General features: G+C 40.2%; 1 protein-coding gene and 1 long non-coding RNA gene across 2 annotated transcripts in view; both read left to right on the top strand.

Annotated features, from left to right (window-relative positions):
• Positions 1 to 20,494, top strand: part of LOC117512424 (zinc finger protein OZF-like) — a 37,081-nt gene extending 16,587 nt beyond the window's left edge. The window contains exon 2 of the mRNA XM_034172489.1: positions 18,486 to 20,494. Coding sequence (XP_034028380.1) covers positions 18,486 to 20,146 — 1,661 coding nt within the window. The 3' untranslated portion in view covers positions 20,147 to 20,494. The remainder of the gene's footprint in view (positions 1 to 18,485) is intronic.
• LOC117512516 overlaps positions 1 to 27,977 on the top strand; it is a 528,597-nt gene that overhangs the window by 383,774 nt on the left and 116,846 nt on the right. The gene's annotated exons all lie outside the window — the stretch shown is intronic.

The raw sequence follows: 27,977 nt of genomic DNA, 5'->3' as shown, positions 1-27,977 counted from the left end.
GGATGTTCATTCAGTTGTTTAATTTTGTAGAAAAAAGCAGATCACAGACATGACACAAAACTAAAGTCATTTCAAATGGCAACTTTCTGGCTTTAAGAAACACTATAAGAAATCAGGAAAAAAAAATTGTGGCAGTCAGTAACGGTTACTTTTTTAGACCAAGCAGAGGAAAAAAATATGGACTCACTCAATTCTGAGGAATAAATTATGGAATCACCCTGTAAATTTTCATCCCCAAAACTAACACCTGCATCAAATCAGATCTGCTCATTACTCTGCATCTAAAAAGGAGTGATCACAACTTGGAGAGCTGTTGCACCAAGTGGACTGACATGAATCATGGCTCCAACACGAGAGATGTCAATTGAAACAAAGGAGAGGATTATCAAACTCTTAAGAGTGCATATCATCACGCAATGTTGCAAAAGATGTTGGTTGTTCACAGTCAGCTGTGTCTAAACTCTGGACCAAATACAAACAACATGGGAAGGTTGTTAAAGGCAAACATACTGGTAGACCAAGGAAGACATCAAAGCGTCAAGACAGAAAACTTAAAGCAATATGTCTCAAAAATCGAAAATGCCCAACAAGACAAATGAGGAACGAATGGGAGGAAACTGGAGTCAACGTCTGTGACTAAACTGTAAGAAACTGCCTAAAGAAAATGGGATTTACATACAGAAAAGCTAAACGAAAGCCATCATTAACACCTAAACAGAAAAAAACAAGGTTACAATGGGCTAAGGAAAAGCAATCGTGGACTGTGGATGACTGGATGAAAGTCATATTCAGTGATGAATCTCGAATCTGCATTGGGCAAGGTGATGATGCTGGAATGTTTGTTTTTGGTGCCGTTCCAATGAGATTTATAAAGATGACTGCCTGAAGAGAACATGTCAATTTCCACAGTCATTGATGATATGGGGCTGCATGTCAGGTAAAGGCACTGGGGAGATGGCTGTCATTATATCGGCTCTCACTGCGGTATTGTATCACTTCCTGTTCCGGAGCACAGCGGTGTTTTTCTGTATCTGTTAGCTGTTTAATCTGCGCAGTTAGATTGATCTAGTTATCTAGATTACGATTTGTTTCCCAGTGTAATCTTTACGTGCCTTAACTAAAGCACTCCTTCTGCTGAATCACCTCTAAATTATTTACACATTATTCACTTTGCGTGTTTTTAGGAATCCGCTAGCTTAGCGTAGCTACTAGCTCTTAGCCGATTTAGCATGGCGGCTTCTCCTGTCTCTCCCGCACTTTTCTGCTCTGGGTGTGAAATGTTTAGTTATTCCTCGGCCTCCTTTAGCAGTAACGGTACTTATAATAAGTGTAGCTTATTCGTAGCTTTGGAGGCCAGGCTGGGCGAATTGGAGACTCGGCTCCGCACCGTGGAAAATTCTACAGCTAGCCAGGCCCCTGTAGTCGGTGCGGACCAAGGTAGCTTAGCCGTCGTTAGTTACCCCCTGGCAGATCCCGAGCAGCCGGGAAAGCAGGCTGACTGGGTGACTGTGAGGAGGAAGCGTAGCCCTAAACAGAAGCCCCGTGTACACCGCCAACCCGTTCACATCTCTAACCGTTTTTCCCCACTCAACAACACACCCGCTGAGGATCAAACTCTGGTTATTGGCGACTCTGTTTTGCGAAATGTGAAGTTAGCGACACCAGCAACCATAGTCAATTGTCTTCCGGGGGCCAGAGCAGGCGACATTGAAGGAAATTTGAAACTGCTGGCTAAGGCTAAGCGTAAATTTGGTAAGATTGTAATTCACGTTGGCAGTAATGACACCCGGTTACGCCAATCGGAGGTCACTAAAATTAACATTAAATCGGTGTGTAACTTTGCAAAAACAGTGTCGGACTCTGTAGTTTTCTCTGGGCCCCTCCCCAATCAGACCGGGAGTGACATGTTTAGCCGCATGTTCTCCTTGAATTGCTGGCTGTCTGAGTGGTGTCCAAAAAATGAGGTGTGCTTCATAGATAATTGGCAAAGCTTCTGGGGAAAACCTGGTCTTGTTAGGAGAGACGGCATCCATCCCACTTTGGATGGAGCAGCTCTCATTTCTAGAAATCTGGCCAATTTTCTTAAATCCTCCAAACCGTGACTACCCAGGGTTGGGACCAGGAAGCAGAGTTGTAGTCTTACACACCTCTCTGCAGCTTCTCTCCCCCTGCCATCCCCTCATTACCCCATCCCCGTAGAGACGGTGCCTGCTCCCAGACTACCAATAACCAGCAAAAATCTATTTAAGCATAAAAATTCAAAAAGAAAAAATAATATAGCACCTTCAACTGCACCACAGACTAAAACAGTTAAATGTGGTCTATTAAACATTAGGTCTCTCTCTTCTAAGTCCCTGTTGGTAAATGATATAATAATTGATCAACATATTGATTTATTCTGCCTTACAGAAACCTGGTTACAGCAGGATGAATATGTTAGTTTAAATGAGTCAACACCCCCGAGTCACACTAACTGTCAGAATGCTCGTAGCACGGGCCGGGGCGGAGGATTAGTAGCAATCTTCCATTCCAGCTTATTAATTAATCAAAAACCCAGACAGAGCTTTAATTCATTTGAAAGCTTGACTCTTAGTCTTGTCCATCCAAATTGGAAGTCCCAAAAACCAGTTTTATTTGTTATTATCTATCGTCCACCTGGTCGTTACTGTGAGTTTCTCTGTGAATTTTCAGACCTTTTGTCTGACTTAGTGCTTAGCTCAGATAAGATAATTATAGTGGGCGATTTTAACATCCACACAGATGCTGAGAATGACAGCCTCAACACTGCATTTAATCTATTATTAGACTCTATTGGCTTTGCTCAAAAAGTAAATGAGTCCACCCACCACTTTAATCATATCTTAGATCTTGTTCTGACTTATGGTATGGAAATAGAAGACTTAACAGTATTCCCTGAAAACTCCCTTCTGTCTGATCATTTCTTAATTACATTTACTCTGATGGACTACCCAGCAGTGGGGAATAAGTTTCATTACACTAGAAGTCTTTCAGAAAGCGCTGTAACTAGGTTTAAGGATATGATTCCTTCTTTATGTTCTCTAATGCCAACACAGTGCAGAGTAGCTACCTAAACTCTGTAAGTGAGAGAGTATCTCGTCAATAGTTTTACATCCTCATTGAAGACAACTTTGGATGCTGTAGCTCCTCTAAAAAAGAGAGCTTTAAATCAGAAGTGCCTGACTCCGTGGTATAACTCACAAACTCGTAGCTTAAAGCAGATAACCCGTAAGTTGGAGAGGAAATGGCGTCTCACTAATTTAGAAGATCTTCACTTAGCCTGGAAAAAGAGTCTGTTGCTCTATAAAAAAAGCCCTCCGTAAAGCTAGGACATCTTTCTACTCATCACTAATTGAAGAAAATAAGAACAACCCCAGGATTCTTTTCAGCACTGTAGCCAGGCTGACAAAGAGTCAGAGCTCTATTGAGCTGAGTATTCCATTAACTTTAACTAGTAATGACTTCATGACTTTCTTTGCTAACAAAATTTTAACTATTAGAGAAAAAATTACTCATAACCATCCCAAAGACGTATCGTTATCTTTGGCTGCTTTCAGTGATGCCGGTATTTGGTTAGACTCTTTCTCTCCGATTGTTCTGTCTGAGTTATTTTCATTAGTTACTTCATCCAAACCATCAACATGTTTATTAGACCCCATTCCTACCAGGCTGCTCAAGGAAGCCCTACCATTATTTAATGCTTCGATCTTAAATATGATCAATCTATCTTTGTTAGTTGGCTATGTACCACAGGCTTTTAAGGTGGCAGTAATTAAACCATTACTTAAAAAGCCATCACTTGACCCAGCTATCTTAGCTAATTATAGGCCAATCTCCAACCTTCCTTTTCTTTCAAAAATTCTTGAAAGGGTAGTTGTAAAACAGCTAACTGATCATCTGCAGAGGAATGGTCTATTTGAAGAGTTTCAGTCAGGTTTTAGAATTCATCATAGTACAGAAACAGCATTAGTGAAGGTTACAAATGATCTTATGGCCTCGGACAGTGGACTCATCTCTGTGCTTGTTCTGTTAGACCTCAGTGCTGCTTTTGATACTGTTGACCATAAAATTTTATTACAGAGATTAGAGCATGCCATAGGTATTAAAGGCACTGCACTGCGGTGGTTTGAATCATATTTGTCTAATAGATTACAATTTGTTCATGTAAATGGGGAATCTTCTTCACAGACTAAAGTTAATTATGGAGTTCCACAAGGTTCTGTGCTAGGACCAATTTTATTCACTTTATACATGCTTCCCTTAGGCAGTATTATTAGACGGTATTGCTTAAATTTTCATTGTTACGCAGATGATACCCAGCTTTATCTATCCATGAAGCCAGAGGACACACACCAATTAGCTAAACTGCAGGATTGTCTTACAGACATAAAGACATGGATGACCTCTAATTTCCTGCTTTTAAACTCAGATAAAACTGAAGTTATTGTACTTGGCCCCACAAATCTTAGAAACATGGTGTCTAACCAGATCCTTACTCTGGATGGCATTACCCTGACCTCTAGTAATACTGTGAGAAATCCTGGAGTCATTTTTGATCAGGATATGTCATTCAAAGCGCATATTAAACAAATATGTAGGACTGCTTTTTTGCATTTACGCAATATCTCTAAAATCAGAAAGGTCTTGTCTGAGTGATGCTGAAAAACTAATTCATGCATTTATTTCCTCTAGGCTGGACTATTGTAATTCATTATTATCAGGTTGTCCTAAAAGTTCCCTAAAAAGCCTTCAGTTAATTCAAAATGCTGCAGCTAGAGTACTGACGGGGACTAGAAGGAGAGAGCATATCTCACCCATGTTGGCCTCTCTTCATTGGCTTCCTGTTAATTCTAGAATAGAATTTAAAATTCTTCTTACTTATAAGGTTTTGAATAATCAGGTCCCATCTTAGGGACCTCGTAGTACCATATCACCCCAATAGAGCGCTTCGCTCTCAGACTGCAGGCTTACTTGTAGTTCCTAGGGTTTGTAAGAGTAGAATGGGAGGCAGAGCCTTCAGCTTTCAGGCTCCTCTCCTGTGGAACCAGCTCCCAATTCAGATCAGGGAGACAGACACCCTCTCTACTTTTAAGATTAGGCTTAAAACTTTCGTTTTTGCTAAAGCTTATAGTTAGGGCTGGATCAGGTGACCCTGAACCATCCCTTAGTTATGCTGCTATAGATGTAGACTGCTGGGGGGTTCCCATGATGCACTGTTTCTTTCTCTTTTTGCTCTGTATGCACCACTCTGCATTTAATCATTAGTGATCGATCTCTGCTCCCCTCCACAGCATGTCTTTTTCCTGGTTCTCTCCCTCAGCCCCAACCAGTCCCAGCAGAAGACTGCCCCTCCCTGAGCCTGGTTCTGCTGGAGGTTTCTTCCTGTTAAAAGGGAGTTTTTCCTTCCCACTGTAGCCAAGTGCTTGCTCACAGGGGGTCGTTTTGACCGTTGGGGTTTTACATAATTATTGTATGGCCTTGCCTTACAATATAAAGCGCCTTGGGGCAACTGTTTGTTGTGATTTCGCGCTATATAAAAAAAATTGATTGATTGATTGATTGATTGATATCAATAAATGCACGTTTACGTTGATATTTTGGACACTTTTCTTATCCCATCGAAAGGATGTTTGGGGATGATGAAATCATTTTTCAAGATGATAATGCATCTTGCCATAGAGCAAATACAGTGAAAACATTCCTTTGCAAAAAGACACATAGGGTCAATGTCATGGCCTGCAAATAGTCCGGATCTTAATCCAATTGAAAATCTTTGGTGGAAGTTGAAGAAAATGGTCCATGACAAGGTTCCAACCTGCAAAGCTAATCTGGCAACAGCAATCAGAGAAAGTTGGAGCCAGATTGATGAAGCGTAGTATTTGTCACTCATTAAGTCCATGCCTCAGAGACTGCAACCTGTTATAAAAGCCAGAGGTGGTGCCACAAAATACTCGTGATGTGTTGGAGCATTCTTTTGTTTTTCATGATTCCATAATTTTTTCCTCAGAATTGAGTGATTCCATATTTTTTTCCCTCTGCTTGGTCTAAAAAAGTAACCGTTACTGACTGCCACAATTTTTTTTTCCTGATTTCTTATAGTGTTTCTTAAAGCCAGAAAGTTTCCATTTGAAATGACTTTAGTTTTGTGTCATGTCTGTGATCTGCTTTTTTTCTACAAAATTAAACAACTGAATGAACATCCTCCGAGGCTGGTGATTGCATAATTTTTGCCAGGGGTTGTATATGTATTTCATCCATTTTGGAATAAGACCTTAACATAAGAAAATGAGGAAAAAGTGAAGCACTGTGAATACTTTTTGGATGCACTGTACATAGATCAGGCAGGCTTGGAGTCAGAAATTGGTCTGTGCACTAAAACACAAAGTAATGCTTGGCACAAGACATTTGGTAAATTGAGACAAGAACTTCAACTGTGCTTTTGACGGGTGTTTAAATATGCAAAATTGATAACCCTGTATTTTGTGTACACTTTTTAATATATGGTCAGAAATAAATGCAAACAAAGCAATTTTGTTTAATCAAAATATTTTTAAAAATGTCCAAAGTTATGTGCCAACAAGTGCTGGAAACAATGTGCAGCAGATTGGGGTGATAAAGAATGTGGATGGTAATATGCTGACAAGTGAGGAGAGTGTGTTGAGAAGGTGGAGGGAGTAGTTTGAGGAGCTGATGTATGAAACAAATGAGGAACGGCTGGATGATGTGGACAGAGTAAATCAGGAAGTGCAAGAGAATAGTAAGGATGAAGTGAGGGCAGTTATGAAGAATGGAAAGGCATTTGGTTCAGGTGACATTCCAGTGGAGTCATGGAAATGTTTAGATGAGATGGCAGTGGAGTTTCTGATCAGATTCTTTAATAAAATCTTAGAAACTGAGAGGATGCTTGAGGAGTGGAGACAAAGTGTGTTGGTTCCTATTTTTAAAACAAGGGTGATGTGCAGAGCTGCAGTAACTACAGACCCATGAAGCTGATCATCACAGTATGAAATTATGGGAAAGAGTAATAGAAGCTAGTCTTAGGAAACAGGTGAAGATCTGTGAGCAGCAATATGGTTCATGCCGAGAAAGAGCGCTACGATGCAATGTTTGCTGTGAAATTACTGATGGAGAAGTGTAGAGAAGGCCAAAATGAGTTGCATTGTGTGTCTGTGGATTTGGAGAAAGCTTATAAATGACAGGATGCCAAAAGAAGAGTTATGGTATTGTATGAGGAAGTCTGGGCTGGTAGAGAAGTATGTGAGGGTAGTGCAGGACAAGTACAAGGATAGTCTGATAGTGTTTAAATGGGATTACACCAAGGATCAGCTCAGAGTCCTTTCTTGTTGACAGTGGTGATGGACAGGTTGACTGATCTAATTCCTCAAATTTTTTGATTTTCTTAGACTTTTCCCTTGGTAAGATAAATGTTAACAAAGCATCTTAGGCCTGAAGAGAGCTCCTAAAGCCCCTTTCACACCAGGCCTGCTTCGAGTTGCTTCATGCAGCGTTATGACTACGCATGAATGTCTGCGTCAGGTGCACGCATCAGGGATGCAGAAAGGAGGTGAGAATGCAGAGGAGAATCTGCAGGTAGTTTGGCTGCAGCCAGACTGTGCACTCTGATTTCTCTTCTCGATTATATGTGTTCTTGTGCAGAGCTGCAGGTCTGCACTCTGATTTCTGTTATAGTTTATCTTTCTTCCTTTGACCGCGAGCTGCGTTCGCGTGTGTGAACGAGTGTCCATGAGTAAATGATGTCTGGAGTTGTGGATATGTCCTGTCTCTGGCAATCAGTCTGTGAGCAGGACTTATGTCCTTTTTTGTCTTTTATTTAACACAATTATGAGAGAGTTTGAGGGGAGAGCAAGGAACTGCCTGCAGCCAGGCAGTTTTTTCTTTTAATTGTTCATATGTGCGCGCGCGAATGAATCGTCCATGAGTGGACTGCAGATGTCTGGACTTTTAGCTGGATGTGGACATGTCCTGTCTCTGGCAATCAGTCTGTGAGCAGGACTTTTATGGACTTTATTTAAACACATTTGTGAGAGAATTTAAGGTACGAGCGAGGAGCTGCATCAGCTATCAGGCTGAGCGTTTTTTTTTTTTTCTGTGCTCTTTGACTGTGTAGTTTTACTGCATTGTGTACACGGTATAAAAACAAGCCTGCGTGATTTATACTTCAGGAACAATGGAACACAGCAGGAATCATAAATTGGTGTTGGGTAATATTGTATTGTGAGGGTGTGGCTTCCAGTGACGTTGAGTACCGTTGCTTTGTCCTGACTTGCTTTGAAGCCGCTTCCTTTCTGCGTCCAGTGCTCGGCGCAGAAAAAAATTAAACATGTTTAATTTTTGGCGTCCAATTCACTTTGTCCTTTGCGTCCGTCCCGATGTTGTGGCCTTCAGCTACATTGTCTCGGCACTAGGTTGCATCCACGTGGCGTCGTCATGAGGAAGTGGGCCCGGTATGAAAGAGGCTGTAGGTGCCAAACTGTTAAAGCCGGTCACATGGCACTTAACAAAGGGCAACAAAGCCCAAATGAAACATGAAATCTGGACTTTCGTTGGCATCGTTTAACCTTCGTCCAGCTTCGTTCCTGCAGCTGGCGCTTCGTCGGGATTTTTAAAATGTTGGTGGCTCCAGCCACCTTTCGTTTAAAGCGTCGAGATCAGCGTTAGCTTTGGTTTTGTGCCATTTGTGCTCTTGATTCGCAGGCTATTTGGTGATAAAGCTCATTTGTCCACCTTTTCTTAATGATTTGTGACTTTTTTTTAAAAACTTTTTTCCCTTCGTTCAGGATTCGCCGTATGCTGTGTGACCGGGCCTTAAGAGTAGGGATGAGGACTTTCAAAAAGCCTAAAGGACCTTTCACACTGCATGGGCTCAGGGCATTAAACGCGTCTCGGATCACTCTAAAAAACATTATTTTCAATGACACATGAAACAGTAAAAAAAAAAAAAAAATGTAATTACAGAAGCACTCTAAAAAACATTATTTTCAATGACACATGAAACAGTAAAAAAAAATAAATAAATAAATTAAAAAAAATGTAATTACAGAAGCAACAATTAAAAAACTGTAGCTCTTTTTGGTAAAAATAAAAATAGATGGAACCATTTTCAAATTAAAATGTTCACTCAGCTCGACTGATTCTGCAGCTAATGAGGCTAAAACGCTCCGTTGCTCAAACTGGATGTTTGTATATATCCAAAAGTGAGGAATTTCAGATTGAGTGGATCTTGTCCATCACCCTGACTGCAGTGTCTTGCTCTGCCCAGGAATGTGGCCTGCTCTGTATAGCTCTGCCCGCTGTCACGGTCCGATAGATCCCATCGTCTGATTAGTCCTCCCTTGGCTCGCCGTCACTCCAAAAACTCACTGAAAAAAGGCTTCTTCCAGGAGGGTGATGGGTGACTCATTCTACTGGTTTTTTATTTATTTATTTATTTTTTCAGCTTTATTGTGGTTTTGGCAGGCACGAATCCAAGATGGCAATTGTCCTACTTTTTCTTGCTTTGGAAAAGCCAGATAGTGATGTAGGAATCTCTGCTCCCCTTGCCCCGTCCAACGCGTTGAACACCTCCAAAACATCGGACGCATCCGATGCAAGGGGATACGTCATTTGATGCTAATGAAGCATGCGGAGTGAAAGGCCTTGAAGAGTGTTCTAAGCAGAGAAGATGGTGGAAAAGACAGAGAGGAAGGAGAGACATTCCCTGTATGTAGAATGACAGTGATGCAGGGATAATGTTTGTGGTTGACCTCATCAGGAATGATCTTACTTTTCCCACCCAGCATAGGAACGTTATAACGCCTGAGATGAAGGTCATCACAACATTGCGACACTTGGCTACAGGAGAAATGTAAATTGCATGTAAACATAAATTTGTTTTTATATAGATAAATGTATAGTATATATGTGTGTTTTAAATAGATATGTTATATTTGTACAGAGATTTTCATTGCACTGCCCTGTAGGATTTTATACTTATAACTATTTATACCTTTTTTTATTTTTTATTTTTTGCTTTATCTGTTTCCACTGACACAGGAGAAGCTCTCTCCAATGCTATTGTACATTTTGTATAATGAAAATAAAGGGCATTCTATTCTAAACTCTATAACATTCATACAGTTATTCATTTTAAAGTAAGTAATAGCAGCCATAGCCTAAACCCTTTGAGAGCCGAAAACTGTTTGAGAAGAACTTCGCTTGTGTGCTTCAATCTCTGCTCTCTTTGGATTACAGCACTTAACCAGTGCTTCTCACACACCGCTTGTGCACAGTTATCAGCATGGAAAGTAAACATAACAATAAACTAATCAATATATAGTGTGTTGACCCAGGGACCCATCCTCATTTTGCCTGAGGAAGACTTCCCAAGGGATCAATAAAGTTCTATCTGTCTATTCTAAAGTGGTTCCATGGTGTCATGGATGCAGTAAAGTGTTGCACAAGTGCATGTTCCCAGACTGGAATTTCTTCTTTAAGTAATCAGCAAAACAAAATCTGTAAATGTGTATGTACATGTCATAAACAAACCTCTCTGATACTCCGTGACCCGATGCTCCTTTACAGAAGTGTGATGTCAACCTCTCAGTGTGGGATTTTCACTCACATGCGCCGTAATTTCTGGACTATAAGCTGCTACTTTTTTCATACGTTTTGAACACTGCGTCTTAAACAATGATGCAGCTAATTCATGGATTTTTACAGGCTTTCATGTAATTTACTCATAAGTTGAAATATGGCCATCAGTGCTGTCCATTGATTGGCTGAAACCTGCGGTCCTCATGCAGAGAAAATTCATGCATAAGTATATAGTATAAAGTCTGACCTGTTCATGAAATCCATCATCATACAATCCTGAAGAATAATGCACATAAAGCCTCCTGAGTCTGGAAAACAACATCTGAAAATACTATAATACCTCGTGTGGCTGAAAAAAGTTCCTCTGTGAGTTCGGCACTTTGCGCCAGTTCCTCCATCAGAACTGAGATCGTGTTTCAGCAGCGGAGATTGTCCATCAGGTTGGTGAGTTTCAGACCTTGGTGTGGGTATTCACGCCGATGGCAGACCGGCTCGGTCCACGACAGGTGTAATCCGTTTGCAGAATGTCCGTAGCGCTGCTGCATTCGGCACCTCCACGAGCTGCACTTTGCACCAGAAGTTGTCACTGTGCCTCATTAACGGCTCATTTACCACAGGCAACAGGCCATTCTGTCTGAACGTGAGGAAATTATCCCATGATCCACAAAAGAAAAATAAATTGTTAAAATTTTGCCTCCGTGTGTTGCGACACTGCATGTGTGCTTTTTGCGTGTGTGCGAGCATGCCGTGCTCCTCCAATATTACATGTTCCACATTTGGAGATTGGCCACGGATAAAGCGTTTGTATTACGTCTGCCTTGCAGCTGATTTGCGGACAATCTGCGAATGCATAACAAACATGTCACGTAAACCCAAAATACTATATTGGACAGAAATCGACATACCTACCAGTCAGTGCCAGTCCAGCTGTGGAGAAGTACAGATGTAGGTTTGGATCCCCAAAGACGTAATAGCTGCTGCCATCCAACAACATACTGTAAATCCCCAGATGCAGAGAAGTCAGCCGTGGACCTCTGTTCTCTTTCAGGACTTGTATTTAACACCAGCAAAAGGAAAAGTTGATGTTACAGCCGCAACTCACGAAGAGCTTCCTCCTTTCATGACACTCTAAAAAAAAAAAAAACAAAAAAAAAAAACACCATCTCACAACCCCAAGCGGCTTCCCCCCTCCTGCTCCCCAAACTCATGAACAGTTAAACCTTGCATGACAACATGAACATCAACTCGGTGATCAACCTGTCCAAGTCCACCAATTGCTCCAGAGGCTGTGGTGTTGGTGTGAATAGTGATGCTGAAAGGCCCGAGTGCGCTTCTGTTATGTCCGCAATGCAGATGCCACGCACGCGCATTACAATCGCTGTTGCCACCACACATGCGCAATGCATTCACAATACATGTGTTATACATCCATGATTGTTCGTCATATATTTGCTATACATTATAAATAGATCCGTAATTCATACTGAGACATTTATTATTTTTGGCCAATTTTGTTACGGATGACAACGCCCACCCGAAATTTGTATACTCAGTTCATGCGCAATTAATCCTCTCCCCAGTGGGACTGGGCCTTTGCATTTCACTGAGATGTCTGTCAGTGTCATGTTTAAGAAACACACGGTTAATATTAAAGGACAATTTGTTGTAGTCAAAAAGTGATGTTACATAATTTAACTGAAATGTTTGAAAATAAAAACAAAGCTAATGATATTGGTAGCAGTTACAGTCAAAAAGTAAGGGACAACTGATGAATAAAACGTGTTTTCAAAGTCATCATGAAACTGTAATGGTATCATTAAGTATTCGTATCGGTACTCTGTATCGACAAGTACCCAAATGTACAGTAGTGTTCAGAATAATAGTAGTGCTATGTGACTAAAAAGATTAATCCAGGTTTTGAGTGTATTTCTTCTTATTACATGGGAAACAAGGTACCAGTAGATTCAGTAGATTCTCACAAATCCAACAAGACCAAGCATTAATGATATGCACACTCTTAAGGCTATGAAATTGGCCTATTAGTAAAAAAAAAAAAAAGTAGAAAAGGGGGTGTTCACAATATTAGTAGTGTGGCATTCAGTCAGTGAGTTTGTCAGTTTTGTGGAACAAACAGGTGTGAATCAGGTGTCCCCTATTTAAGGATGAAGCCAGCACCTGTTGAACATGCTTTTCTCTTTGAAAGCCTGAGGAAAATGGGACATTCAAGACATTGTTCAGAAGAACAGCGTAGTTTGATTAAAAAGTTGATAGGAGAGGGGAAAACCTATACGCAGGTGCAAGAAATTATAGGCTGTTCATCTACAATGATCTCCAATGCTATAAATGGACAAAAAAACCAGAGACGCATGGAAGAAAACGGAAAACAACCATCAAAATAGATAGAATAATAACCAGAATGGCAAAGGCTCACCCATTGATCAGCTCCAGGATGATCAAAGACAGTCTGGAGTTACCTGTAAGTGCTGTGACAGTTAGAAGATGCCTGTGTGAAGCTAATTTATTTGCAGGAATCCCCCACAAAGTCCCTCTGTTAAATAAAAGACGTGCAGAAGAGGTTACAATTTGCCAAAGAACACATCAACTGGCCTAAAGAGAAATGGAAGAATATTTTGTGGACTGATGAGAGTAAAATTGTTCTTTTTGGGTCCAAGGGTCACAGACAGTTTGTGAGACGACCCCCAAACTCTGAATTCAAGCCATAGTTCACAGTGAAGACAGTGAAGCATGGTGGTGCAAGCATCATGATATGGGCATGTTTCTCTTACTATGGTGTTGGGCCTGTATATCGCTTACCAGGTATCATGGATCAGTTTGGATATGTCAGAATACTTGAAGAGGTCATGTTGCCTTATGCTGAAGAGGACATGCCCTTGAAATGGGTGTTTCATCAAGACAATGACCCCAAGCACACTAGTAAACCTGCAAAATCTTGGTTCCAAACCAACAAAATTAATGCCTCGCAGATGTGGAGAAATCATGAAAAACTGTGGTTATACCACTAAATACTAGTTTAGTGATTCACAGGATTGCTAAAAAAGCAGTTTGAACATAATAGTTTTGAGTTTGTGGCGTCAACAGCAGATGCTACTATTATTGTGAAAACCCCCTTTTCTACTTTTTTTTTTTTTTTTTTTACTAATAGCCCAATTTCATAACCTTAAGAGTGTGCATATCATGAATGCTTGGTCTTGTTGGATTTGTGAGAATCTACTGAATCTACTGGTACCTTGTTTCCCATGTAACAATAAGAAATACAACCCCTGGCAAAAATTATGGAATCACTGGCCTTGGAGGATGTTCATTCAGTTGTTTAATTTTGTAGGAAAAAAGCAGATCACAGACATGACACAAAACTAAAGTCATTTCAAATGGAAACTTTCTGGCTTTAAGAAACACTATAAGAAATCAGGAAAAAAAATTGTGGCATTCAGTAACGGTTACTTTTTTAGACCATGCAGAGGGAAAAAAAATATGGAATCACTCAATTCTGAGGAAAGAATTATGGAATCACCCTGTAAATTTTCATCCGCAAAACTAACATCTGCATCAAATCAGATCTGCTCGTTAGTCTGCATCTAAAAAGGAGTGATCACACCTTGGAGAGCTGTTGCACCAAATGGACTGACATGAATCATGGCTCCAACACGAGAGATGTCAATTGAAACAAAGGAGCCCTTACCAAAAAATAGTACTGATAAGTATATAAAAAGTAAACTAGAAGTATACTTGAAACATACTTGCATATACTACTTTTTGGTAAGGGAGAGGATTATCAAACTCTTAAAAGAGGGTAAATCATCACGCAATGTTGCAAAAGATGTTGGTTGTTCACAGTCAGCTGTGTCTAAACTTTGGACCAAATACAAACAACATGGGAAGTTTGTTAAAGGCAAACATACTGGTAGACCAAGGAAGACATCAAAGCGTCAAGACAGAAAACTTAAAGCAATATGTCTCAAAAATCGAAAATGCACAACAAAACAAATGAGGAACGAATGGGAGGAAACTGGAGTCAATGTCTGTGACCGAACTGTAAGAAACCGCCTAAAGGAAATGGGATTTACATACAGAAAAGCTAAACGAAAGCCATCATTAACTCCTAAACAGAAAAAAACAAGGTTACAATGGGCTAAGGAAAAGCAATCGTGGACTGTGGATGACTGGATGAAAGTCATATTCAGTGATGAATCTCGAATCTGCATTAGGCAAGGTGATGATGCTGGAAGGTTTGTTTGGTGCCGTTCCAATGAGATTTATAAAGATGACTGCCTGAAGAGAACATGTAAATTTCCACAGTCATTGATGATATGGGGCTGCATGTCAGGTAAAGGCACTGGGGAGATCGCTGTCATTACATCATCAATAAATGCACAAGTTTATGTTGATATTTTGGACACTTTTCTTATCCCATCAATTGAAAGGATGTTTGGGGATGATAAAATCATTTTTCCAGATGATAATGCAGCTTGCCATAGAGCAAAAACTGTGAAAACATTCCTTGCAAAAAGACACATAGGGTCAATGTCATGGCCTGCAAATAGTCCGGATCTTAATCCAATTGAAAATCTTTGGTGGAAGTTGAAGAAAATGGTCCATGACAAGGCTCCAACCTGCAAAGCTGATCTGGCAACAGCAGTCAGAGAAAGTTGGAGCCAGATTGATGAAGCGTACTGTTTGTCACTCATTAAGTCCATGCCTCAGAGACTGCAAGCTGTTATAAAAGCCAGAGGTGGTGCAACAAAATACTAGTGATGTGTTGGAGCGTTCTTTTGTTTTTCATGATTCCATAATTTTTTCCTCAGAATTCAGTGAGTCCATATTTTTTTCCCTCTGCTTGGTCTAAAAAAGTAACCATTACTGACTGCCACAATTATTTTTCCTGATTTCTTATAGTGTTTCTTAAAGCCAGAAAGTTGCCATTTGAAATGACTTTAGTTTTGTGTCATGTCTGTGATCTGCTTTTTTTCTACAAAATTAAACAACTGAATGAACATCCTCCGAGGCCGGTGATTCCATAATTTTTGCCAGGGGTTGTATACTCAAAACCTGGATTCATCTTTTTAGTCACATAGCACTACTATTATTCTGAACACTACTGTATGTACTCATACTTGTCCTCAGTCTAGAAAAATATTGGTGCAACCCTGTGAAAAACGCTGCTGAACTAAAAACAGATTTATTTCTACTTTGAACAGATTTGAAAATGTGCCATTTCAAACAATCAATCAATCAATTTTTTTATATAGCGCCAAATCACAACAAACAGTTGCCCCAAGGCGCTTTATATTGTAAGGCAAGGCCATACAATAATTATGTAAAACCCCAACAGTCAAAACGACCCCCTGTGAGCAAGCACTTGGCTACAGTGGGAAGGAAAAACTCCCTTTTAACAGGAAGAAACCTCCAGCAGAACCAGGCTCAGGGAGGGGCAGTCTTCTGCTGGGACTGGTTGGGGCTGAGGGAGAGAACCAGGAAAAAGACATGCTGTGGAGGGGAGCAGAGATCGATCACTAATGATTAAATGCAGAGTGGTGCATACAGAGCAAAAAGAGAAAGAAACAGTGCATCATGGGAACCCCCCAGCAGTCTACGTCTATAGCAGCATAACTAAGGGATGGTTCAGGGTCACCTGATCCAGCCCTAACTATAAGCTTTAGCAAAAAGGAAAGTTTTAAGCCTAATCTTAAAAGTAGAGAGGGTGTCTGTCTCCCTGATCTGAATTGGGAGCTGGTTCCACAGGAGAGGAGCCTGAAAGCTGAAGGCTCTGCCTCCCATTCTACTCTTACAAACCCTAGGAACTACAAGTAAGCCTGCAGTCTGAGAGCGAAGCGCTCTATTGGGGTGATATGGTACTACGAGGTCCCTAAGATAAGATGGGACCTGATTATTCAAAACCTTATAAGTAAGAAGAAGAATTTTAAATTCTATTCTAGAATTAACAGGAAGCCAATGAAGAGAGGCCAATATGGGTGAGATATGCTCTCTCCTTCTAGTCCCCGTCAGTACTCTAGCTGCAGCATTTTGAATTAACTGAAGGCTTTTTAGGGAACTTTTAGGACAACCTGATAATAATGAATTACAATAGTCCAGCCTAGAGGAAATAAATGCATGAATTAGTTTTTCAGCATCACTCTGAGACAAGACCTTTCTGATTTTAGAGATATTGCGTAAATGCAAAAAAGCAGTCCTACATATTTGTTTAATATGCGCTTTGAATGACATATCCTGATCAAAAATGACTCCAAGATTTCTCACAGTATTACTAGAGGTCAGGGTAATGCCATCCAGAGTAAGGATCTGGTTAGACACCATGTTTCTAAGATTTGTGGGGCCAAGTACAATAACTTCAGTTTTATCTGAGTTTAAAAGCAGGAAATTAGAGGTCATCCATGTCTTTATGTCTGTAAGACAATCCTGCAGTTTAGCTAATTGGTGTGTGTCCTCTGGCTTCATGGATAGATAAAGCTGGGTATCATCTGCGTAACAATGAAAATTTAAGCAATACCGTCTAATAATACTGCCTAAGGGAAGCATGTATAAAGTGAATAAAATTGGTCCTAGCACAGAACCTTGTGGAACTCCATAATTAACTTTAGTCTGTGAAGAAGATTCCCCATTTACATGAACAAATTGTAATCTATTAGACAAATATGATTCAAACCACCGCAGCGCAGTGCCTTTAATACCTATGGCATGCTCTAATCTCTGTAATAAAATTTTATGGTCAACAGTATCAAAAGCAGCACTGAGGTCTAACAGAAAAAGCACAGAGATGAGTCCACTGTCCGAGGCCATAAGAAGATCATTTGTAACCTTCACTAATGCTGTTTCTGTACTATGATGAATTCTAAAACCTGACTGAAACTCTTCAAATAGACCATTCCTCTGCAGATGATCAGTTAGCTGTTTTACAACTACCCTTTCAAGAATTTTTGAGAGAAAAGGAAGGTTGGAGATTGGCCTATAATTAGCTAAGATAGCTGGGTCAAGTGATGGCTTTTTAAGTAATGGTTTAATTACTGCCACCTTAAAAGCCTGTGGTACATAGCCAACTAACAAAGATAGATTGATCATATTTAAGATCGAAGCATTAAATAATGGTAGGGCTTCCTTGAGCAGCCTGGTAGGAATGGGGTCTAATAAACATGTTGATGGTTTGGATGAAGTAACTAATGAAAATAACTCAGACAGAACAATCGGAGAGAAAGAGTCTAACCAAATACCAGCATCACTGAAAGCAGCCAAAGATAACGATACGTCTTTGGGATGGTTATGAGTAATTTTTTTTCTAATAGTTAAAATTTTGTTAGCAAAGAAAGTCATGAAGTCATTACTAGTTAAAGTTAATGGAATACTCAGCTCAATAGAGCTCTGACTCTTTGTCAGCCTGGCTACAGTACTGAAAAGAAACCTGGGGTTGTTCTTATTTTCTTCAATTAGTGATGAGTAGAAAGATGTCCTAGCTTTACGGAGGGCTTTTTTATAGAGCAACAGACTCTTTTTCCAGGCTAAGTGAAGATCTTCTAAATTAGTGAGACGCCATTTCCTCTCCAACTTACGGGTTATCTGCTTTAAGCTACGAGTTTGTGAGTTATACCACGGAGTATAACTCAGATTCAGATAACTCAGATAACTCAGATAAACAGATTCCCCCCCCCCCCCCCCAAAAAAAAAAAAAAAACAGCAAAAAGTTTGTCATTAACTTTGTCCTTGCATGCCAAGTTTAACACTCTTCATGCATAGGTGTGCACATTAGAAATTTTGGAACGTTGGAAACTCTGATATTGTGTCCCCGATCTCTGATTTGTTGTGTTAATTGTCACATTATCCAACTGTTGTTTTGTGTGTTTCAGAGTGTGCTAAGGAAATGAAAGAGCTGAGACACGATGTTTCTGTTCAGCACCCGGACATCAGCCACAGGGTGGATCAGAACAACCTGGGATCTCCCAAAATTAAACAGGAGAAGGATTTCTGTTCCAGTCAAGATAATGAGGCTGGCATTATAGAGTTCCAGTTCAGTCCTATCCGTGTGAAAAGTGATGATGACGATAGTGAGGATAACAATCAGTCCTCGCAGCTTCTTCAAAAGCAAAGTGAGGAGAATGAAGAGGCGGAGCCTGTAGCCGGCAGCTCAGCTGAACCCAGCACGAAAGAAGGTGCTGGAAAAAGGTCTGGAGTACTAAAACCCACCAGAAACTCAAATCCCGATGGTCACTTACAACCCTCTACTATTGACAAAACTTCAGACTCTATTAAACAGGAGAGTGAAGATGGTGATGATGGTGCTAAAACTGTTACATTGAAGCAGAGCAAACGTCAGGCAGCGTTAAAAACTCTGAGAAAGCCCACAGTGCGTGACAAGGACTCCAATGCTGAGAAGAAAACTTTTTCCTGCGTGGATTGTGGGGCTACTTTCAACAGCGACCGCAGCCTGTGCAGACACAGGGTTTGTCACAAAGGAGCGATCTACACTTGCGCCGTGTGCGGAAAAAGTTTTACATACAGAGGATATTTGACCCAGCACATGTTGGTTCATACAGAGGAGAAGCGATTCACGTGCAATGTTTGTCAGAGAAGCTTTACTTGGCATAATCAGCTGAAAAGTCATCAGTGTGGAGCACCAGATCCAGCCAGCGAGTCTGACCCAGATAGACGTCTACAACCTGCCTGGATCTTAGTGCCCGTTAGTGACAACAGCAGCATACCGCTGTATAGCTGCACAGAGTGTGGGAGGCGTTTTGACCGCAAACACAGCCTAAGCAGACACATGAGGACTCACACAGGAGAGAAACCATTCAGTTGTCCATTTTGCAGCAAAAGATTTACACAGGTAGGGCACGTGACCCAGCATGTGAGGATCCACACAGGCGAGAAACCGTTTAACTGCAGTATCTGTGGCAAAAAATTCACCTGGCAAGCCCAGCTGAAAGGCCATCAGTGCATCGGAGAGTCCTCAGACCAAACTGAAGACGGCAACGATGGCGACGGCATTTCAAGGAAAAGTCAGTCAGGTGTAAACTCTGTGAAAAATAAAGGCTCTGCCAATACCAAATCATATATGTGTTCAGTCTGCGGCAAAACGTTTGGCCACAGCTCGAATCTTTACAAACACATCAGAATCCACACGGGAGAGAAACCTTTCAAATGTGTAGTGTGTGGTAAAGCATTTAGCAGGAAATATTTCTTGCAAGAGCACACAAGAATCCACACTGGGGAGAAGGCCTTCAGCTGCTCGCTCTGTAACAAACGCTTCACGCGAAAAACGGCACTGGTCATCCACATGAGGATCCACACCGGAGAGAAACCATTCAGCTGCTGCCTTTGTGAAAAGAGATTCAGTCAGTCTTCAACCTTAAAGGCTCACATAAAAATCCACACAGGAGAAAAACCATACACCTGCTCCGTGTGTAACAAAAGCTTTCATCAGAAATCTAATTTGGTTACTCATGCACGAAAGCACGCACATAGCGAGTTCGAGCCTAGCTTTTCTCTGCTCCCCCAGCCGGACCTCTAACAGCTTGAGCTTACTCTCTACATGCATCATGTGTCCCAACAGGATGAGAAATGTCTCATCAGCTGCGCTGTTTCTGGAGGATAACGTGTCGATTGGAGAAGGCCACCAGGTTTTAACTTCCACATCTAAAACAAAGACCCACTTAGTATAAGACTGTTTCCCTTTGAAGGATAAGTTCACTTTTTCAACTCTAGTCATGTTAACACATTATTAACCACCAAGTGTCTGAGTGCTGTACTTATCTTTGATGATTGCTTTGTTTGTGAGAAATCCTTCTTTGAAAAATTATTTTGAAATGTTAATGCACAAAGCAAAACATGAGGGTAGCTGCCCCAGGCAGGGACACTGGAGGCCCCTCAGACCCCAGAAAATCATAACCCAAATGTTTACCAATAACTTCACTTTTTTTGTCCTTAAGAGTATGTATAACTTGTTTATTCACACCATGTGAGAAACAAAGTGCTAAAAAATTTAAGAAAGGCATTCATCGAAAAAAATATGGATGAAAATCCTGCATACAGCTTTTCCTCTTACTGAGACCCAGTACGAGTTTGGGAGGTCCTGTGACTTACAGCAAAACTAGTGTGTTGCCCGTGGGGATCCACGGGCTCTAGATTGGGTAATGTTTATAAAATACATAGCTGCCATTTTTTTTCAAGGGTGGTAATAAATTAAGCAATGAGTTGAAATGGCTTGTGAGTCCAGAATGTTTGTAGAACCTTAGACCTCAACAATTTTTAGAAGAGGAACTCAGTCCTTTTATTTTCTGTTAATTATGTAATTTTTAATGTTAATTTGTTGTCTTAATGTATTTATAAATTGTTCAGGTTGTATTTATCATATACACACTTAATATTATTATTATGATTATCATTATTTTATTATTACTTCTATTTTGTCATTTGATTTTTAAATGGGCCACAATAGAAATGTTTTCACTTTTTTGTGCCATCCAAGAATTTTTAATGTACTCACACTTTTAATATAAAGATCATTTACTGCCCCCTGCTGGAAAGATGTGTGAGTCTAAAATAGAATTGGCAGTGTTAGCTAGTATTCATAGCTTCTCCAAAACTGTTAGTCCTATCAGCGTTACATTTTGGCGCCGTTCATCCTTGACCCAAAATACATAAGCATACCAAATGAAGTTGCACACACGCACAGCTGCTGTAACCAGGTGGTTTTAATTTGACAATCAAAGACAGTGGCTGAAGACATTAAAATGACTAAACATGTCACTCATGGTAACAGCAACATGAGTTATCTAAACTGATTTAAAAAAAAACAAAAAAACAATTGAGCTTCAAAAACAAATCACTAACACTAACAACACTATTAAACTAACATAAACCACAGTAACATTTAAATCCTCAAAACCCTGAACTCCCATGGTGCATTGCAGCACAGCATCCATTGTTTATTAGTTAGCTAAAATTGCTAATTTCTCCAAAAATATTTGTCATATCAACTTCCTCTGTTTGCAGTGTTCGTCCTTGACCCAAAATACATAAGCATGCCAAACAGCAAATGTCAGCTCTCCCTGGTTTTTGTGTGATTGAAGCCATACACGCACACAGAGGCCACTTGGCTAGTATAATTTAGAATATCATACAATTGTTATTGATAGTAATTTACATAAGACTTTCTCAGGAATCAAAGCACTAAACAAAATCATCTGTAATAATAAAGAATAGATGGCAATAATAAAAAGTACACTGCAGTAATAAACAAAAATCTAAAGTTGAACATCTAATAATACAGTGGGGACACGTGCAACTTGTATATGGGTTTTTCCTCTTGAACAGGAATTTTTTAACAGGTGTGACTTTTACTCAGGAAAATACTCTAAAATAAAATGCTAACGTTCACTTATTCTCATTATCAATTAATCTGTTGATTATTTTCTGGATGAATCATTTGTTGTTTGGGCCATAAAATAGTGAAAAATCTGTCATTCTTTCTCAGAACCTAAGATGACATCCTCAAATATTCAGTTTACTGTCAGGAGAAAAGAAAAATCCCATTTAACAAACGTATCAGACTTTGGATATTTGAAAAAAAAAAAAAAAGATTCAAACATTCAATTATTACCAAAGAAAATTCTTTTTGTGACTTAAATCTTAAAAAAAAAAAACAGTGGCACTATACCTTTAATGAACAGGCCATTACTTTGAGGTTTTTTGTTTGTTTGTTTCTTTAATGGGGAAAATAATTGCTTTTAAGAAGATGACAGTTTCCCTGAGAATTTTGGGGTCTGGTGGTCAAACTTGCCAGAGCCCATCGTTCATTAGTGCTCTTTGACCAGCTGAATATTTTGATTTTACATTAGAGGCATAAATAATGTTAGTGCTTTGAGCCGATGCAGCTTTGATAAACATTCAAAATCCACTTAGTACAAATCAAAAACATTAGAGCAACATACATAATTTATAATACACTCCTACTACACCTTTTAGGGCCTTCTACAGTTTTTAATAGGTTACATCAAATTATTTCAGTTTGATAATTCATATAGCTTTTTAGGATGAGTTTTTTTTTACAAATGATACAAAAACAAAGTTCTTATGTGTTTTTGAAGGTTCTATAATTATACATCAGTTTCAGAATATTTAAAATTTTTACTTTAGTCCAACGTACTCTGTCAATCAATGGCACTTGAAGTTTTATCAGAGCGAACTTGGAGCGCAGTCCCTTTGATGACCCAGATGATGTAATTTCTGTACTTCTGTTGACAGAAACACAGCACTTTCTCTGAGTTTTTTGGGCAAATTGCATGCACACAAAGTGAAAATGCAAAGAAAAAGTGAGGATGCGGTGGAAAGTGGACACGTGTTGCGATTTGTTTATGACCCGGAGCTCAAGTATGTCAAGGTGGTTTTACAGGCGAGAGAACATAGCTACTCTGGTTAGCTGTGTAGGCTAACACTTAACGACACGATCTTTCCCATTTGCCTTGTCTTCCCTTCTCCACTGGGAACCGAAAAAAAACCCCCTGCACTTTTCACGACTGCTTCGGTGACTGCAGCCAAAAACAAAAACAGTACACCATTTTCCCGTCTGAAGTTATGCTGTGTATTTATTGCGTAACGGCTGTCCCCATAAGTGGTCCAATCCCGCAATATCACACAGCTTTCAAACGAGACCGTGGTGCCTGATTACGCTACTAAAGTGTGATCCAAAGCTTGTGTTCACCTCAGTGGTTCAGTCCTGCAGGTTTTGCGCAAACGGCTTTTTTGCAAAGCTTATTTGTGGTGTCAAGTTAGAACAAGTCCCAAAGAACAATAACCCTGTGACTTTAACAGTGATGAACGTTTTTCAGGAATTGCCGGAAAAATATGGGCATTAACTTCCATGGCGAACGTTTCCGGGTTATTTTTTTCCTGGCCCTCGTTTGATTTAGTCTGTGGGCTGATGTCATGATGTTCATGTCTGTAAAATCATGTGGAAATGTCTCTGATGAGATGTCATGGTGGATATCAAGTCTGACTTTTTCATGTCATGATCTGAGACTGAAGGATAAATGTTAGGTGCCGCCACTCGCACACAGCAGCAAATGAGAGGCACCATTTACTGTGAACTCTGTGACGTGCTGAAACTACAAGCAAATGGAGGAAATGTTCTGCTGCAGGGAAACTAAAGTTCATCAGGAATAAAAATTAAATGGGGCTTGTTTGAGCAAAAAGGACCTAAACGGCAACCCGACTTCTTAAAATCATCGTTTATACAGAAAAGCTAACACTACTGATGTCTTATATCATGTTTCAAAATCTGTCTTTGGGAAGAATTTACTTCAGCTTGTCTCCATGCAAAACCTAGCCTGATAAATCTGCGTTTTATGGTTCTTTAGTTACATGGGCTGAAATATCCGGCTGGAGTATGATAAACATTTAAGATGCTCTAAAAGTCAGATATTTATAGGAAAAATGTTTGTGCTGTGTTTTGCGCGACACAGAAATTGTCAGTATCCCAGAAGTGCTGACATCATCAGTGGACAGAAAAAGACGTGCTATTGTGTTTCCTATTTATATAAGTGAATAAGAATCAAATTTAAACCCAAATCTGTGTCCCTGAAAACTAAATATTAATTGGTACGTGCAGCTTTACTTTTATCAGTGTTTAATTTTTTGTTCGTGTTAAAACACTGTGTTATGTTGTCCATTCGGCTGCTCCCGTTTTGTGTCCAGGGTCGCCACAGTGGATACGGCCAGATCCGCATTGGTAGTTGGCACAAGTTTTACGCCGGATGCCCTTCCTGACACATCTCCAGTTCTACCTGGAGAAACACGCAGCCGCTGGTGTTCCAAAGAGGTCTCCCATCCAAGTACTAACCAGGTCCTGCACTGCTTAGCTTCTGAACAGATGCACAAATTGCTGAAGTCCAATGTTTTGAGAAATGCAGAGAACAGTAGCAGTCCAATGCAAACATGTGATTTTTATGGAATAGTAATAACTCCATATTCTAATCCATGTGACAGACTGTGGATTATAGTTCTGCCTTTTTGCCAACATGGGAAAACGTGTTTTTTATGACTAAAATGAGCAAGAAAATCGGACTGTGAAATAACTCTAATTTAGCTAATTGCACCAAATTGCATGTATTCCCCCCCCACACACTGGCTGCGACCGCCCCAACGTCATGAAAAGAAATAATCTGCGTTTTTGTTTTTTTTTCCCCCAAGGACCACTTTCATCACTGCTTTCAAAGTAAAAGTGCGGTTTGCTGCTTTTATATTAAACTTTTAATGAGAAACATTTAGGACTAGAGTGATGAGACTTCGCTGTCTACAGTGACAGTGAGAGGCAAACCTCCCAGTAAAACACCACAGTGGCTCTCTTAGCTGTTTCAGCAAAAATCCTTGCATGTGCATTTTTGTTTGTTTTTTAAGTGCATCTTTAGCCTAGTACTATAGCAAGCTCCTTCAGTTTCTCTCTGGTTTCACTCACGCTCACTGCATGTTGATTTGGCACAAGTTTAACACCGGTGTCACCAACCAAATGGTCCCCCATAAATATTTGTCACCCTCCCCGACCATCATTTCTGAGCGTCGGCAGCGATTCACTGATTAATGCCTCGTTTCTCCTTCAAACTGCACTCCAGTCATCATCTATCTCAGAGACACAGCTGAAGCTTTTGTACAATCATTTCCACATAACCTCAGCATTATTTCATCATAAAAGATGAGGGAGCAGTCAGAGAGCTGCAGCTGCACGTCTGAATCTGACGTGCAGCTGTGCCTATGTCATTTTGGACAGTCAGAAGCGATTGCCTCGCTTTCTGCTTAAGAAATCTTACTTTGTCATCTGATGGTTAATAATTACATTATTCCCTTTGATCAGTTTGGGTGTCACTAAGGGTCCTTGGGCAAGGTCCTTAATCCCCTAGTTGCTCCTGGTCTGTAGTGAGCACCTTGTATAGCAGCACCCTGACATCGGTGTGAATGTGAGGCATTATTGTAAAGTGCTTTGAGCATCTGATCCAGATGGAAAATCGCTATGTAAATGTAGTCCATTTACCATTTCTCCTTAATAAAGATAAAACGTCTCATTCTGCTATGGCAGGCGGTAAAGGTTTGACAGGAAGTGCCATCACATGCTGCTGATAACAATACTATGACAATAATTGTGATGAATCCATTCATGTTTTTTGGAAATTGGATTTTTCATGAATTGCAATGATCAAAGATGAATATTCCTCAGAGGCTTCATTGCTGTCATTGTTTTAACATAGCTACGGTTGTGAACTAATGAGCTTGTACTTTTATGATTTACGTGTTGTACTATTTTGTGCATGTTTGTCTTTGAATGTTAATGCTGACACTTAAAGGAGTAAATCTTGGTGTCTGGTTTTAAGGCGTTGTGTGGGAGGAGCCATGGTTGATGTCATAATGGAGGAAATTCACTTTGCTAAAAACCCGTTTCAAAACTAACCCTGTTTATAGGTTAAGAGCATCTTAGAACTGATGCGTACGTAATGTTAGGAAGCCCTGTTCCACACAGGTTTACCCCCCCCCCCCCCCCCCCCAAAATCTGTCTGGTTTGGACCTAGTTTTGTGCTGACCAACATGTACTAGTTGTGGCAGCTCTTCATGCTGTCATCACAGGAGCTCCTCCTCACCCTCATATGAGAACATGTGTAGTTAGAGTTGAACTAAAGACTGTGCCGTGTTGGCTGCTGGATCCGCCTGACACTGAATCCATCGTGGCTGGAGACCGGAGGACATCAGATGGTTTGTAGCTGTACTGCTGTCCTGTCTTCACACGCGACCTAAAGTGCTTTCTATCATCATATGCTAATGAAACAAGAGGTCCTTGGCAAAATCTTTTCACCTGTTTTGTTGGAAAGATTTATGAGTCATGGTTCTACGTCTTAACTATATTTCATATGTGTATATATACAATGTATTTTTAATGTAGAAATTAAAACTTCACATTAATCGCTGCTGCTTTCTTGCTGTTTGAATTCAATATTGAGTTTTGACTTTGACACATTCAGACCATCAGCCAGGGCCCTAAAATATGGAAAGTGTTGACAAAAATGGCAAAGGCTGCTATACCTTCTCTGAAAGCCTTGAATCTCAGCTTTTCAGTGATATGTGATGACCATACGAGAAGAGTAGCTGTTACAAGTTATCGCACATAGTGTAAACAGGTTTTGAAAATTATGCGTATGAACCAAAGCAGAACAGTGAGATAGCTGAAAATGTAAAACTACTATAGCAACAAATGAGACATGGATTCCTATGTTTTTGGCTTTGGAATATCCAATTATAACAATAACTTTGTAGTTCAAGGTCACAACCAGCAAGGGTGGTGACATTTTCCTACTAATAAATGTTAGGTTAATTTAATGTTTCCTAAATAGGCTACCTTGACTGTATGATTGCTATTCCTAATCCTGTCAATATTTCAGATGCAATAGCAGTGCCAAACGCACCTGGCAGCAGGTGAAGATGAAATATAAAAACATCCTTCAGAACGGTAGGTTTATATTCATAGCTTGATAAGCCCCACTTCGCCTAATTAATGGACGTGCATTAGACCTATTTTGATATTAGTAATTACCCGCGATTGCATAAAACCCTTCTTTGATTTGCACTGCGGATAAATGGCCAGGGAAAACGACAAATGCATCCAACAGTTTAGATAGAGCAAGTACTACCTTGCGAATCATACGACATACAGTATTCTTGCTCAGATGTTCAGCATCACCGATGGAATACATAAATTGTCCACTGGCAAAATAGGCACAAGGCACATTATCTGATCGATCGTCAGGGCATTGCTACACTGTAAAAAATGACTTTTTTGTACAGGAAAACGCTGGCAGCTGTGGTTACCAGGGAATTCCTGTAAAACATACAGCAGCACAGTAGATAACATTACAGACATAATATGTATATGGATTTACAGTGAATGAACCATGGCTGACTCACATTAAAAGAACTGTTAAATCTACAAACAAGAGCTCTCTCTTTTTTTGTACATTTAACCAGTATTTTTTACAGTGGTGACCACAGCTGCCGGCGTTTTCCTGTAAAAACAGTCTTTTGTTACAGTGTACGATGGGTGATGTTACAGTCGTCTGGCCCGATCAGCTGTCAAAGATAACAAATTCCCTCGGCTGAGGATCTATATCTTTAATAGAGAATATCGTCCGGGTATGTCGTCAGATTCTGGCGGTCTTTAAAAACCCTCGCCCTGCGGAGAGAGCCCCTCACAATTTGTGCCCCAATACCAAACGGATCATCCAGATAGGCCGGCATTGTCTTCGGAGTGATGCAGGTAGATGGACGGTACTTATAAAGGGAGTGGTTAAGTGAGAACCTCACGC

The sequence above is a fragment of the Thalassophryne amazonica genome, chromosome 1 (genome assembly GCF_902500255.1).
Source record: "Thalassophryne amazonica chromosome 1, fThaAma1.1, whole genome shotgun sequence".
Classification (NCBI taxonomy): Eukaryota; Metazoa; Chordata; class Actinopteri; order Batrachoidiformes; family Batrachoididae; genus Thalassophryne; species Thalassophryne amazonica.
This window is presented reverse-complemented; position numbering and strand designations above follow the sequence as displayed.